At 37.8% G+C, this 16,444-nt stretch overlaps 1 protein-coding gene across 6 annotated transcripts in view; it reads right to left on the reverse strand.

Annotated features, from left to right (window-relative positions):
* Window positions 1-296: 296 nt before the first annotated feature.
* OMA1 (OMA1 zinc metallopeptidase) overlaps window positions 297-16,444 on the reverse strand; it is a 45,923-nt gene continuing 29,775 nt past the window's right edge. For 5 of the 6 annotated variants that reach the window (XR_013999268.1, XR_013999269.1, XM_081143926.1 and 2 more), the window contains one exon: window positions 298-749. Coding sequence is in view for 3 of the 6 variants with exons in the window: in XM_081143926.1 (XP_081000052.1) it covers window positions 570-749 (180 nt within the window). In the remaining 3 variants the exon portion in view is untranslated. Of the gene's footprint in view, window positions 750-16,444 lie in introns of all 6 variants that reach the window. The other variant, XR_013999267.1, reaches the window with a different exon arrangement.

Below are 16,444 nucleotides of genomic sequence, written 5' to 3' on the forward strand. Positions count from 1 at the left end.
TTTCCTATGAAAACAGCTTCTTCAGCTTCTGCCCATAGCCACTTTCCCTCACTGTCCATAGTAAAGATCAGGAAATTCTCTCTCCCAAGGTCCCCTCTTCCATATAATCCACCCCAATGCAAGCCAATTTCTATAACCAGATGCTTTAGACCGTCAATTTCCCAGTTCACCATCCAGACTCTGAAACCCAGTCTAGGCTCAGTTGGAACCCTCTGCACAGTAACAATTACTACACATTCTGATTTCTCATCCACGAAAAGTCTGCCTTCCAAATCAAAAGCAAGTATGAAACAGCGTAAAATGTGTAATATAAATTTATTCTGTGACATTTTCCTCATTGAAGATATTTTAAAATAGATTAGAATACATCCATATTTCATGAAAAATACCTAGAAAAATTTAGGTAATACCTGTCATATACATGATTTGACTGAATATCAATTTTTTTTCATTTGGAACATTTTAAAAAAAAAATCATAACATAGAAATGATAAGGATAGCTGTGTTCTTCATATATCCGTCGTCTCACATATTTCAATTCAGCTGCCAGTCTTTTTAACTATTTAAGTTCATGATATTTGCTTCTGTTTTTCAATGGGAAGAATATTCACTTTCTGTTTCTCAACAGTGATACTTAGGTCCTTTTTCTCTGATTTTTCAAGAAAATCCTTCATGGTGAGTTTAAACACTAATCGAGGGTCCGGCTCTGAGAGTGGTGGGCAATTGCACATCTCTCTAATTTCGAGAGCCTGTAAAGAAAGAATACAACAGAGTACAAAAAAGAACACAAAACACATACATACATAAACTTATTAAGATTATTCCAATAATTCTTAATATGCTCTATGCAAAATAATGAAATATAAGAATACATTCAGTATTTTTTAACAAAAGATAACTTAATTACAACACATAAGAGAGAACCACAGACAAATTCCTGATAAACAGTTACATTTTCACATAATATATTGGAAAAGAACAGCTGCGTCTGTGATGACTGCCCAGCGTCCCATTGGGAATGAACAAAATCTCTTTGGTTTCAGTCAAACTCGAGCCAATCCTGAGAACAACCGTTCAGATTAGACAAGATCTGAAGACTCTGAGATTGCTTTCAAGAAAAAGGCAAAAATAGAACATAGATATCTGAAGCTACTGAAAGAAGACATACATAACCGGGTGACTAATAACCTAGAAAAGCAAATAGCCTAAGCAAAGCAAAATCATGACAATCTTACTTCCAAGAAAAATAAAATGCTGCAAGGAAAAGTAATCACAGTATACAAATGGCTCAGCTGTGACTAGTGTTCAGTGTTTACAACATTAAATCCGATCTAACCAAAATCACCATGTGACCACACTGGAAAGGGAGCTGGATACGCCATGTGCATGTCCAGGTGTGACAGTGACAGGGAGAGCTTGATGCTCACCCTCTGTGGGAAGGTACACAGATACTGCCTGAAACGGAGACGGTAGGAAGTAGTAATATAAGTGTGTTATGTAGGATGATAGGAAATATCAAAAGGGTAATTTAAGAGAGTTGAAAATGGTTCCCCTTGAAACTGAGGGCAGGGTAGGGGGACTGCTGCTTTAAGTAACTAGCCTTGGAGAACTAGGTGAGTCTTTAAAGGGGGTCCATGAATGACTTTAAGACATAAAAACAAAAGAAAAAAAAATTTAGGAAAGATCGTCAATATCTAAAGGGTTTTAAAAGAAACATATTTAGGGTTAAAAAAACAAAAAAAAACCCACCTAGCTTAGTTTTTTTTACTACCTCTAATTTTTTGGTGGTGATTCGTGTTAAGGGAAGTAAATAAAGCAGGGAGGGGCAGTCAGTGTTTGAGGAGTAATAAAATTTTAGAAAGACTAACCAGGCAAGGTCTCGTTGATAAAATAATGACTCTGGGAACAGGGGAAAAGACCTGAGGACACGAGGAAAGAGGCCATGCACGCACCCAGGAGAGGAGCATGGCAAACAGCAGCAGCTGCGAGCACGAGGACTGCGGTGGGAGAGCGTCAGCCTGGGGCGCTCTGGAACCGTGAGGAAGCTACTACAGCGGGAGGAGGACGGGGGCCAGGGGCAGGGCAGATAATGTGGGATCTCCTAGGACGTGGCACAGAGTTTAGGATTTACTCGGAGTCGGCCTGCCCCAGGTAACTGTGGAGTCCATGGCAAGAACACAAAGGAAGGCTCAGATACCACATTTTTAATATCTAAAAGCTGTATCAAGTACTACATAAAATATGTTCTATTCTCCCACACAGTCAAAATGACCCTGCAGGCCAGGTACCAAAATTAGAATTCTTGAATTTCGGAACGTCTAAGGTTGGGGGCCGCCTGCCCCAGCTCCTGCCACTGGCCTGCTGCACTCCCTACTCCCCTCCCCGGCTTCCCTGCACTGTGAGGGGCCCTGGGTGTGGGCGCCCAAGGGCAGAGGTCCTCACAGCCCTGGAAGCAGGCTCAGCAGTGTTTGGGTGAGGAATTCCATTACCGTAAGACCCAGAGTGCAAAGGTTCTTAGATGGCTGTACCCCCTGAATACAGAACAGGGGAGCATGCAGCCAGAGGCAAGCCAGAGCAGGGTCTTCTGAATGGACGAAGCCAGGGCAGGAACTTGACCTAGGAGCAATCCTGACTCTGAATGAGGCTATGAGTTACCAAAATAAACTGAGGACAAAAAGCATTCAAGTGAAACTCTTTGGTGACAGGGCCTTGTCTGAATTTTCCTTGTACAGTGGTACCTTGTTTTTCTAATGTAATCCATTCCGGAAGACCGTTTGAGTTCTGAAACATTCGAAAACCGAGGCACCACTGTATTTCACATCTTACATCTACTGAGTGTGTTAAATAAATGTTCCTTAAAGTAAGTTGAACTGAAAAGAAAGCAACACCAAGAAAATGCTTCCCAACTACATCACTGAAGTAAAAAGAAAGTCAGACGCTCAGCTAAATGGTGATCTACTGTCCGAACCAGGATACCTTTGAGAGTGAAAGGAGATGCTATTAAGATTCATCGGGCATAAACCGAGTCATCAGGCATAAACTGAGACTGTCCTAGCAAAGGTGGGACATACGGTCTACTCTGGCTTTAACTCCTTTATAACCACAGCGACATACTTTTCCAAGTGAGAAGCTGATCCGTCATGGCTGCTACACCACCTGCCTAAGGCCTTACCTGGTACCAGTGAAGGGACAAGCAGGTAACAGCTGGCACAGCTGAGTTTAGCACTGGGAGATGCAAAGCAGCAGAGGGAAGAACAGCATGTCATCTCCTATAATCTTTTACATTCAGTAAAAGCTCTTCTCTGCCCCATAAGCTCTCTTTTCAGTCTTTTCACAGTCAACAAATAGAGCAGCGCGCTATGTAAGGAGCTAGACACACTGCTCAGGAAAGATGGTCCCAACCCCGGCCTCATGCAAATCACTCTGCATTTCCCCAGTACTGGGCATTTCCATTGTTTTTATAGTTTTGATTGGCTTTTACAAATTACCCTATGAAAAAATCTTAATTTAAATAAAAGATGCTTTTAACCCCTATTTGGGTTTACTTGAAGTATGCCCTCAAGATAGAATGATCTGTGCAAAGAGTAAGAACAGCCGGGTCAGCATGGCTCAGTGGTTAAGCATTGACCTAGGATCCAGGAGGTCACGGTTCGATTCCTGGTCAGGGCACATGCCTGGGTTGTGGAGGCAGAAGGGGGTGTGCAGGAGGCAGCAGATCAATGACTCTCATCATTGATGTTTCTATCTCTCTCTCTCTCCCTCTCCCTCTCCCTTCCTCTCTCTGAAATGAATAAAAACATACTTTTTTTAAAAAGAGTAAGAAGAGATTACTTAACAGATAACAGATTACTATATAGGACCAAACGGCTTTCTGCCAGAAAGGCTTTACCAACTTACAATGTTATCAACATATAGGCATACCTGAGTTATCCATAATTTGTAAAGCATAGTATTTCATGATTTTTATCTATATAACCACATCATTTCAAACCTCAGGATCCCTAGCACTCATCGGATAAACTTACAAAAGAAGAAACTGAGCTCCAGAGAGGTTAAGTGACTGGCAGGGAACAAACAGCTGCTCAACGAATGTTTATAGCAGCTTTATTCATAATTGCCAAACCTTGCAAGCAACCAAGATGCCCTTTAGTAGGTGAACGGATAATCTGTGTTATATCTAAACAATGGAATATTCACTGCTAAGAAGAAATGAGCTATCAAGTCATGAAAAGTCAACGAGAAAACTTAAGTGGAAAAAAAGCAAATCTCAACAGGCTACATGTGTATGACTCCAATTACATGACATTCTTGGAAAGGCAAAACTATGGAGACAAAAAAAACAATCAGCAATTGCCAGGGGTTATGGGGGACAGAGGGATGACAGGCAGTTGCATAGAGTATTTCTGGGCAATGAAACTACTCTACATGATACTATGATGGTGAATACATGTTATACATTTGTCAAAACCCATTGAATCTACAACACTAAGAGTGAACCCTAAAGGAAACTGTGGACTTTGGGTGATGATGATGGGTCCATGTAGGTTCGCCTATTGCAACAGACAGATGTACCACTCTGGTGCAGTATTTTCAGAGTGGGGGAGAATGTGTCTACATGGAGGCAGAAGGTATACGGAAAATCTCTGTAACATCCACTCAATTTAGCTATGACACTAACATTGCTCTCAAAAATAAAGTCTGTTAAAAAAAAAAAAAAAAAAAAAAAGCTGGCATAGAAGTAAAAAGGCTTAGAAAAAAGGGATTAGAACCTGCCTTTTGGTGTTGCTTTCATTTTTAATGCATTTGCACCACTTGCTTTTGTATTAATGGTTTTTTGCACCACATTATAGATTTCTTGAGTAAGTCTCTTATGGAATAAATGTACTCTGGAGATGTCTGAGCTACATTTATTGCTAAAAACCTATATATTCTTCATAAAGGCTTTCCATTAATATTTCTTCATGTGTGAACTGTTTCTCTCCTCCAACTATCTATCAAGCAGAATCCTGTTACAGACTAAATATATTTCTATCAAATTTTCATCTATTTTGCAAAGAAAGATTTTTATCAGACATATTGGTAAAATATTTCTCCTGCTTTTTAACTATTCCTTCCCGTATTTATTTTATTACATTTTCAGGTGTCAACATCTTTTATTTTCATAAATTCAAATCCATCTTATTAAATGCTCCTTCGTCTCTTTAAAAGTGAGCAACGTTTTCCCGCTGTCCAGCTAGAATATGCCTTTCCATTTCCTTTACTTTGTCTACTGTGTTTAACTTCATGCACCGCACATAATATGCACTTAAATGTATGCTGAATTTTAAACAAGCATTTATAGAACACAAGCTATGAATAAATCATTATGACAAATGTCATAGGAAAGAGTTTACAGTCTAACAGAAAGCAGGAATGTACTCCAATAACAAGAATATACAGCTCTAAGAATCCCAAGGAAGACTGTGAATTAAATATGGAATTAGCCAGCCTGAAGATTCCAACTAGAGTGGAAGGAACTGCCATCTACTGTTCACTTTTGCTGTGCCTTGCGCTGTGCCAGGTATTTTTAAAATGTTATCTAAGCTGGTGTTATCATATGAACCACTTTTGAAATGTAGATCCTGGTGTAGAATACTTATCATTCAATTGTCTTATGAGGGAAGGAGGGAAGGAAAGAGAGAAGACAGGATCTTACCATAGCAAACGCACAAGTACGTACATAAAACACCCAGGAGGCATCGCTAACTCAACCTGACAGGTGAAGCAAAATGAAGGTTAGGTTAGGTTAGGTAACTTCCTCAATGAGTGGCTGGGTCAGAATTAAAACCCAGGATTCCCAAGGCTACTATTTCTACAGTACTTCCTGAGGGTATCCTTTCCCATTACCAACTATTAATTTCCTACATGCTAAATTTCTAAATTTGCTAAATTTGTATGAGGAAGCAGAAAAGCTATTCAATTGCATTGCCCAGTTTTCTACTTTTAACCCAGTATCACATTATTTTTCCTACCGTTACACACTATGCAGTCGTTTAATAAATATTCTCTAAGCATTTCAGAAACTGTCACAGGCACTAAGGGCACAGCAGTAAACAGGGGCCTTGCACTCTAGGGAAAGAGACAGACAATAATAAACAAGTAAACAAAATCATTTTAGCAAAGTAGATGAAGAAATTAAACAGTGCACTGTATTAGATAATAAATGGGAGCAAGAGAGGGTATTTGAGATTGGGGATCAGAGAAAGCCTCCAGAGGGAGGGGACATTTGTGTAGAGAGCTGAGGGAAGAATGTTCCGGGCAGAGCAATCGGCAAGTGGAGGGGTTGTAAGGAGGAAACAAGCTCCAGGTGAAATTGTGGGAATCAAAGCCTCGGGGAGAGAGATGTGAAAAAGTTGGAGAATTAGGCAGTGGCCAAATTTTAGGATTTAAAGAGTTTGGATTTCTATCCTAAATTACATGAGAAGACACTAAAAGATTTTAAGCAGGAAAGTAACATTAAAAAGATTGTCTGATATAACAAAAAAAAAAGATTATCAGCTAGTGAGCAGCCATTTTCAAGCCCTGTGCCACAGAATTTTAAAAACATGTGATACCTGACATTTAATCAGGGGCACTGACCTCTTTCCCCTTAGATTGTCAAATTAAAAAGTGACATCAGCCAACACAACAATAGCCATTTGGTGTAAATGAATCAAAATTATACCGTTTTTCTTTTTTTTGTCAGATCTGCAAAAAATACTTTTTTGTGTCCCAGAATTTTAGTAGTTTATGTGTGCCATAAGATGGAAAAGGCTGAAAGTCGCTGGGCTAGGGTACTGAAAATAGATTGCTGGGGGGAGGAGAAAAAGGTGGGAGAGAGACGAGGGTACAGGAGGAATAAATGGTGACGGGAGGAGACTTGACTTGGGGTGGTGAACACACAATACAGCGTACAGATGATGTGTTGTGGAATTGTGCACCTGAAACCTCTATACTTTTGTTAATCAGTGTCACCCCAATAAACTCAATAAAAAGGAAAAAAATGAATGAGTTGGTGCCCTACCAACAGCCAATGGTGACCAATGAGTTCCCTTAATACAAATATAGTTATGAACTCATGAAATTCTTTTTCTATTTGAGTTTGATGTGTTTCTATTTATTGTTATTCCTTCTGTTGTTCAAATTATCCCCTTTTAAAGGATATTATGAACCCCTTAAAAAAAGAAAGAAAATAGATTGTTAGGGGTTGAGGTGAAAAATGGCGCAGGAAGATTAAAACAGGAGATGACCCTAGTTAGCAACCTACGGGGGAGATGGCGGCGGCTTTTACTCAGCAGCAGCAGTGCCGACGGAGGAGACGGGTTCCCAGAGCCCTGTGAGGGCCGTGGGCAAGATTTCCTCATAAGCAGGAAAACAGAAGAATCAAAGTCAAGTCCTGAATTTCCTCCTTGACACTGAGTGCTTTTTTCCTATGCTACTCATGCATCTGAGGATAATTTACTTGCTTATAGTAAATAATTATTGTTAAGTAGTATTGTATTGTTTGCTGGTTAATGACCCCAGTCCACAAATACTTTCAAACATGTTGCTCTTACCAAATTATCAAAATGAAATCATTTACGCTCATAAAATGAAGCTGATAATCAAGTGTCCCTTTTCTATATTTTGAAGCTGGAATTAATTATTCACTGAATAACTGTTCTTTCAACTTTTGAAAAAATTCTCCAAAGTAAATCCTTGTCAGCAGTAGGTGCCCGTTTCTTTTATAATTTGTTATAACTCTGGGTTTCTAATACAGTGTTTTTATTCACTTAATTTAATTACACCATACATCTTTCTTCGAAACTTAATTTGAGGAGGTTCATTCTAGTTATAATTTCTACTGCTAGCTGCATCCACTTTGGCAATTCTCACATACAGGCACACTTGTGAGTGCACACACTTTACTTCTGATTTGGACTTTGGCTATTAATTAATATCATCTAACTAAAAATAACATTCTCCCAAATATTTTGGTTTTCCTGTATGTTAATCATTATAGTTCTTCTGATCCTATTTACATGTTATTCTCTAACTAACTGATCCAATAATTTTCACTTTGACTTAATTTCCCAAAGAATCAACTACTACAGTTTTGCTTATTTTTGCTTAGGTTTATTAACTGTATTCTCTCTGTCTGGGCATATTATAATTTTCTATCTCTTCACTATTTTTCTTTCTTACTAATAGAGACATTTAATTTTCTTTACATATAGGTTTCACAGTAACACATAAAAATATAACTACATATTATAAAATTTCTTGATTTTAAGGCACGCTCTAATTGTTCATAGATTTCTTGCTCATCTTATACATATACATTTTCATTTTCATGTGGCCACCCACCTTTTAATTTTTGTTAGTATATTAATTTTAATGTACTGTATCCTGACAATTTGAACCACAACATTTTATATTAATTGTACATGTTTTTGTTCAAGTTATATGACCAGTATTTTTTTGAAAGGTGTATATGCATTTGAAAAGAAAATATACGTCTTTTTCCTAGCAGTCTCTTATGTCGGTTCAATATTTTTGTACTAGTCATTCAATTCTTTGTTAATTCCTTATTTGAACTTTGGTTTTCTAAGAATAGTAGGGTACAAGCTATAATCACAACTATATATAAACAAACTACATATTTTACCTAATTCTCAACCGACACTGGATTGTGGAAAGAGCGCTGCTGCTGAGTACTTCACCGACATTGCTTATGCGTTTCACTTATTAAGGATCTTCCAACATAAAAGAAAGAGAGTTGGTTTAGTTAGATACCACAGCACAGTGTACTGGGTCCTGTGCTTTTTATTTCTTTGTTTCGTTCTTTCTTTCTCCCTAAACTCTTACACTTCTCCAAAGTCTGAAAAGTAAGATCCAAAGTCATTCTTACTCTTATATGTCTTTAAATTTTCTTTTTATACCCTGGCATCTTCTAAGAGCCTATCTTTGCAATGAATATTAAACACTTGATAAATATAAGTATCTAGGCATCATCATTTCAGGGCTTCTCATGCATGATGCTCTGGGATTCTTCTAAAAACCCATCTTGAGAAATATTATCTAAACCAAAAATGTGGTATATTAACCATAACCAAAGAAATGAGGACATGAATGAATGTACTGGTCTTTACCGCTGTTATATGCACCTTGGATTTCCTTGGGTCCTTTCAATATTCTTCCGTTCCTAAGACTTTTTTTTTATCTTTCGGTGATTTAATCTGGCTGTGCTGTGTTCCTCTTCCTCCAGCATCCATGAGTCTTTGCTCTGGGGCAACAATTCTGCTCTTTACAGCCTCCAGTGCAAGTTCCACAGCTTTTCTGCTGTACTGACAAGTTCAGCAATTTTCTGAAATGGACGTATCTTATATATCTAAAGTCATTCTTTCTTCTTCTGTCACTTTCGATGTAATTACATCAGCCTTATCATACCAGCTTCAGGTAGCGACGCTTCTGTAGTTCTCGTGACCTAGGCTGTCCTCTCCAATGGAGTAAAGCTTTTAAATCAGACCAGAGATTTGAGATTTGTTTCTTTTAGATTTTTCTACTCTTTGAAGCTTATCTTCCTGGGGGGAAATGGGCATTTCTGAGGCTTTGCTTTTTTGTTGTTGTTACTGTAGCATTTAGTTTAGATGAGGGTCCTTGTGGTGTTATTAGTTAAGGACACTCAGACACTGAATAAGTCTTTAAATACAATTACCGGTGATGATCGTTCCTTTCTTTTCCAATCTTATGCACTCATCATTACTATGATTTTTTTAAAATCTCTTATCTACCTCTTGAATCTCCTCTTGAATAGGAGAAAAAAATTGGCTACAGCATCTTTTTTTATTCCATTAGTTAAATTGGCTGGTCTGAGCTCCTTCTTCACTGCTCTATATGGAAGACACATTCAGGTTAACCTTTTGAGACAGAGGATGACAGCTCCTCAATCGAAAAAGCTTCTCAGGCTGCTAAAAAGCTGGGTATCAGCAGAGTGCGAAATCACCGCCCCACTATCGCTTTCTGGTCACACGAGGGAAAACCACGTTTCCACAGGAGTTGGGCCATCACCATCCAAACCCACTGACGGAATTAGGCATCACTAAATGCGGAGCAGCCAGAGTAAGAGAATCCTCATGGGAAGCAATATGAAGCATAGTTGCACCACTTACAAAATATTCTGGCCAAAACTTAGCTTCTAATTATAAAGAAACAAGTTAGAGGATACCACTAAGAAGCAATCGGATAAAGGAATTACTGTTAATTTTCTCAGATATGTAATGGAAGAAAATGATACTTCTCCTAAAAGTGCATATTGAACTAATTAGGAGGGAAAGACCTCGTGTCTGGGATTTGCATTAAAATATGTCTGGGTTAAAAAAAAAAAAAAAATTAGAGAAGGAACTGAAGCAGCATGTGTACAAGAAGGTTGATACCACTGGATGCGATTAAAAAAATGGGGTTTGTTAAATTATTTAAATTATTCTCTACCTTTACAGGTGTTTTTTAAAAATTATAATAAAAAGTTAAATTAAAACAATTTCTCCTAAAAGAAAAACATCCTTTTACTAGAGGGAAAAGGGGGTGGGGAGGTGGTAGAAGAGTGGTATAGGGGGGATAAATGGTGATGGAAGGAGACTTGACTTGGGGTGGTGAACACACAATGCAGTGTATAGATGATGTGTTGTTATAGAAGTGTATCCCTAAAACCTATAAAATTTTATTACACAATGTCACCCCAATAAATTCAATTTTTAAAAAAAGAAAAATATAAAAAAACACCTTTTCCTCTCTGTCTTCCCTTCTCTGTCATTTTTGTATTTCTGTGACTTCACCCTTGATTTTACATCTGTATCTTTAGTTCTAAATGGCTCATGAGAGGTTTAAATATTTCTCTTAAAACACCTAACCAGTCCTTTTACACCCCCTCTATTTCCAACTTCTTCCCTTAATTTCCCTTAATTTCTGAAGGCAAGCATATACTTTTCAAAAACCCTAAGATTTTAGCATCAACAACCTAACTCCTAACACTCACTAGAAAGAGATTCAATTGAAATTAATGAGAATAGCTGCTTACCACTCTAAGAGAAAGAAAAGAAATACAACAAGAATAATGCCTATGTTGCTGCTTAAAAATAACAAAACAAAAACCTCTGTTTATATATTAGTCTGACAGGATGATTTGATTTGGTATCTTTACTTGAAAGGCAAATAAATGACAATAGAAAAAAAAAACACCAGAAGACGGTGAAAGACTTTCATATGGGCAAAAAAGATCATTGGGTGTCCTGTCAAGTGTGTCCTTGGGCGTTAGCTCCACCTTTCGTGGTCTTAGAGCTCTTTTACAACTCTGTACATTGCCGAAAACTGATAACAATGCAAGTGATGCCTGTCCACGTCTGGTGGAATGCAACTGATTATTGCCTTATGAGTGGATCCGTCCTGCACTACTTATAAACTCATTTCAGCATTCCTTATTGCCTACATGCCTGTGGTTGTTGAAGTCTCCTTTGAGCTAGTGGTAACACATTACTGGTCCCTCACAAATAAATTAAGTAAAATCTCAAATGTGGTTCCTTTGATACTTCTATAAGTCATGATCTTACCTTTTAAAATTTTTCTTCATCTAACTCATTTCCTTTCCCTTCATAAACTGCAATGGAAACTGTTCTGAAGTAGTCTAAAATAATTAAATATAAATAACTAGAAATTTTAAATAAATATAAAAAAATTAAAAATTAAGGCCACCTTGACACAGGCCAATTGCCCTCTGAATGATCAAATAATAAGGAAAAGTTTTCAAATAAAATTGTATAATCAACCACTCCTAACATACGAGAACAGCATATTAAGAAATGGCTATATCTCCCAGCTGGCATGGACCTGTGAACCAGGTCACAGTTCGATTCCCGGTCAGGGCACTGCCCGGGTTGCGGGCTCGATCCCCAGCAGGGGGTGTGCAGGAGGCAGCCGATCAATGACTCTCATCACTGATGTTTCTCTCTCTCCCTCTCCCTTCCTCTCTCTGAAATCAATAAAAATATATATTTTTTAAAAAAAGTAACAACTAAAGTATTTATGAAACAATTGCTAATATACATCAGGATTCTTCTAGGCACTGCATAGCAAGTAAAACTGCAATTACTTATTCACAAAAACTAAACTATATTAAGTTAAAAAAAAAAAAGGAAAAAAATTAATGAGAGAAGTTGCATGATGAGCTTAAAAGCTTCCTATGAAAACAGGAACCAAGGCATTTCGGGGGGGGGATTTCATCCATTTTTTAAAACATGTTTTTCCAAAAATGTCATTTTTCCCCTTCCCCCCCTAAAAGAGACTTTTTTCTATGAGCTCATTCATGGCAGCCTCAAATAAATACACATTATATGTATCATAATATGTTTTAAAGGTTTTAGACAATGTTACTGTCAGGCTTCCTGGCTTTATATGATCCAGAGGCCAATTCAATTACAGGAGCTGCTATGATATTTGCCTCTTCCTCAGTACTCTCCTTGTCAGAGAAAATGAAACTCTGTAAGGTGAACAGTGTATGTTTGTGTACGCTGGCCAACAACATTTCACTTCAATGTTAAACACTCTCATATTTTCTACTTATGGGATGTATAATATTAATGATTTATGTATTTATATTGTCCAATTATAAATGTATAAGAATTATTTACATATGAGTTCAAACCCCCAGCTTCCTGAAAGTTTACAGAACTCAAAATAAATGAGAATAAAATGAATATATTTACAGCCTGCCACTGAGTGGTTCCGACATCTAAAAAACTGAACGCAGTAAATTTGAACATAATGATTTAAAAACCAGTTTACAAATAAAGCTGACATTGAAAGTCCTAAGAACATTTAAAAAATAAACCCTATTCAAAATTATGATTATAATAATGTAACCCCAAACAACTAAGCCCAAATTAAATGTTTTTCCTTTATATTTTATCACTCTCCATCTCCTCCCCCTACCCCAAGGAAAAGATGGCAAAGAGTTGGTGAGAGAGGTAGAAAATAAAAAATTCAGTCTAAATTCGGCTATAAAATAAATCTTTCAAGTGACTTTTTTACCCTAGGTTATCATACAATTTCCCTTATTCACATACATTCATATTTATAACAATCCTATAGAAAGTAAGTTTTAAAAGATCTCTCTTTCCAGGACAACTTATGGTATACACAAATTTAAATTCTGAACAATGTAACAGTAATTGTAAAACTGTCATACTATTAAACATCAACAGGTGGATGTAACATCTGTTCTTCAATTTTTCACCCAAGTTGTTATGGTAACCAAAATATGTGTTTCCTAAATTTAACTGATTATTTCAAGTAAATAAAATTACAAGATATCATCTTATTAACTACAAATAATATCATCGCTACAACCCTATATTTATCCTGTTTAAATGCCCGTGGATCACAGCATTATATTTAACTAGGCACTGGCAAATGCTTTATCTCAGAATTCACATTTTAAAAGAGAGCAGGAATATGTTGTTTTCTACTTTAGAGGCATTTTCTTGATTTAAAAACAAAATCAAGAAAAGGAACTAGTCTGTTTTCTAAACAATGTACTGTACTAAAATACTCCAAAATGATATGATTGTACTACTCCACAGGAACTGTAGATCACACCCTTTGTAAGTCAGATCCTGTTACTCCCTAGTCGTCTGCCGAAAACCCTCCACGGGTGTCCTATCCCTGAACACAAGCTGGAGTCCTTACGGGGGTGACAGGGCCGCACCCTCCACTTTCCCTGCCCGCTCCATCCCAGCGCACTGGCTGTTCCTCAGCGACGCCAGGCCCCCTCCTGCCTCAGAGCGTTGCACTCACTATTTCCTAACCTGGAAAGCTCTCACCCCACCCCTGCTCCCCTCAGCCCCCCAGGGGAAGACTCTCGCTTATTTCAAGTCTTTGTTCAAATACCAACTGCTCAGTGAAACTGATCAACCCCCTTTCAAACAGCTATTCCAGCACTTCTGCCATCTCTGCTCACACATTACTCACTTGCTATGGACTGAAGCGTCTCCCCCGCAGATTCATATGTTAAAACCCTCACCCCCAAGGATCTGGAGATGGAGCCTTTGGGGGTGACTCGATTAAGATGAGGGTGGGGCTCTCGTGATGGGATCATTGCCCTTCGGAGAAGAGGAAGAGACACCAGTGTGTCCACTCTCTCCCCACGTGAGGACACAGCGAGAAGGCAGCATCTGCAGCCGGGAGGGGACCTCACCAGAAATCAAACGGGCCAGAACCTTAACACTGCACTGCTGGCCTTCAGGACGCTGAAGAAATGAACTCCTGGCGCTTAACCCACCCAGCTGCAGTATTTTGTGACGGCAGCCCAGGCTGACTAATACACTGTTCTTCCTCCTGTTTTCCTCCCTAATACTTACTATTGACTAAGATATAATAATATATTGGTGATTTATTCTATATGTTACTAATTTATTCTATTTATTGTCTGTCTCTCTTTACTGCAAAGTAAGCTTCCTAAGGGCAGGTTTTGGGGTCTATTTTGTTCACAGCCCCTACAACACCTACAATCTGGCACATAAATGATGACTAATATATATTTGTTAAATGCATATGGTTTTAAAACATCTTAAATGTTGATATGTTTAGTAAAAATAACACATTTCTGTGATGATATCTGAAGAATCCAATAAGAAATTAAAAATACACAATCGTCAGTTATATTTTTTAAAAATCAAAATTACCAAGATTTATGTTCTCATGGAAGCAAAGAATTTTACTTTCCTGATTTTCTTGATCTTTTCTCTCCCTATGAATCTGACCAACTATGGGCTCTGTCTTCCTTCTACCAATTAAATGAGGAAACCACCTAATACTGTTAACTCTATCCGAGACCTTTTTCTCTGCTTACTCTCTAAATGAACTGATCCACTTTCACGGCTTCAACGATCACCTCTTTTGGGGTCACCCTGAAATCCTCATCTCTGGCCTAGATTTCTGTGCTCTCAGCCAGACAACCTGTGTGATGTACATCACTTCAAAGAACAGGAGCATTAGGTAGAATATATTCTACTAATTTACACAGAAAAAAAAAATCTTAAATAAAATCAAACAAAAAATGTAGTCTTTAGTAGTATATAGACTCACATAATTCTATATACTGCCTGAGGATTTGCTTTCTTTCATTAGAGAAATTAGAAATGATAATAGGGAATTCCAATCTCGGAATTATGACTATGTATTCTAATTAACAATACACTCTTATACTAACTATAAGTTTCACTTCAACCACTGAATTATTCCCAATACTGTAGCAGAGTTTTATTACTTTCAAATTGAATTTAATCACTTGGGGAGGGGGGGAATATAAGAAATTATATAAGGTTTTCAATTTAAGTTTCTGAATTAGAATAATTTATTTTTAGAAAAAAATACCTCCCAATGTTTTCTTCAGCACTGGCACCCAAGTAACATATTTATTTCTCCAATCATTTTTCTTCATACTCACTAACCAATTCATTATTATTTTAAAGACTTCTCTAAAGCACATTTTTACTTCTCTGAAGATCCTTAGTTTAATCTTCGATGATGAAATGAAAACTCAGAATTTAGATGAAAGTCAGCTAAAATTCATTATCCAATTTAAGTAAACCACATATTTTTAGAATTTCACTGAGCAAAAACAGAAAGAAAGAGAATTCCAAGAGAAAACCATATGGTTATTATGGCTTTAGAGACAGACTAAGCCTCCTAGGGTGATATAAGTTCCCTGGGTCTTGGGTAGCACTAAGAAGGCCCTTAGGGTCAGTGATCTTCAGTACAAATCAATCAGTGATGAAACATATTGTCCCTTCCTATGTTGTTCTTTTAAGATGAATAATTCCTACAGCATGTCAAGTAAATGTCACTGTTATTTTTTTCTCAAATATGTTTTCTTCAAATTAAGGGTATAAATGAAATTTATTTAGGATAGTTCTTAATCCATGTCTGGCTGGCCCCAATGCCCATGACAGGCACAAAATATGCCCACTCTAGCAACAAATCCTGTCGTCATTCTTTCCAAAATATATCCAAAATCTCATCATTCTTTCCCTCTCTTCTGCCTCTATAATCCCTTAACAGGATTACTGCAAGAGCCTCACAGCAGCCTCCCTGATTCCACCCTTGCCCCACGACAGTCCACTCTCCACACAGGTACCATCTTCCCCCATGACCACTATAAAACACGGAAGGAGTCATCACGTGAGTCAGACCAAGTCACTCCTCTGCTCAAAATCCTCTACTAGTTTCCCATATCACCTGGAATAAAAGCCAAGTCCTTACAATGGTTAAGACGACCCTTCATGGTCTGGTCCCCACATATCTCAACCATTCTCCCCCTCCTTGACTCACTCAGCCCCAGTGTCTTCCTTGCCACTCCTCGAACACACCAAACACACTCTCCTAAGCACTTGCT

The sequence above is a fragment of the Miniopterus schreibersii genome (assembly GCF_964146895.1).
Source record: "Miniopterus schreibersii genome assembly, chromosome: 8".
Taxonomy (NCBI): Eukaryota; Metazoa; Chordata; class Mammalia; order Chiroptera; family Miniopteridae; genus Miniopterus; species Miniopterus schreibersii.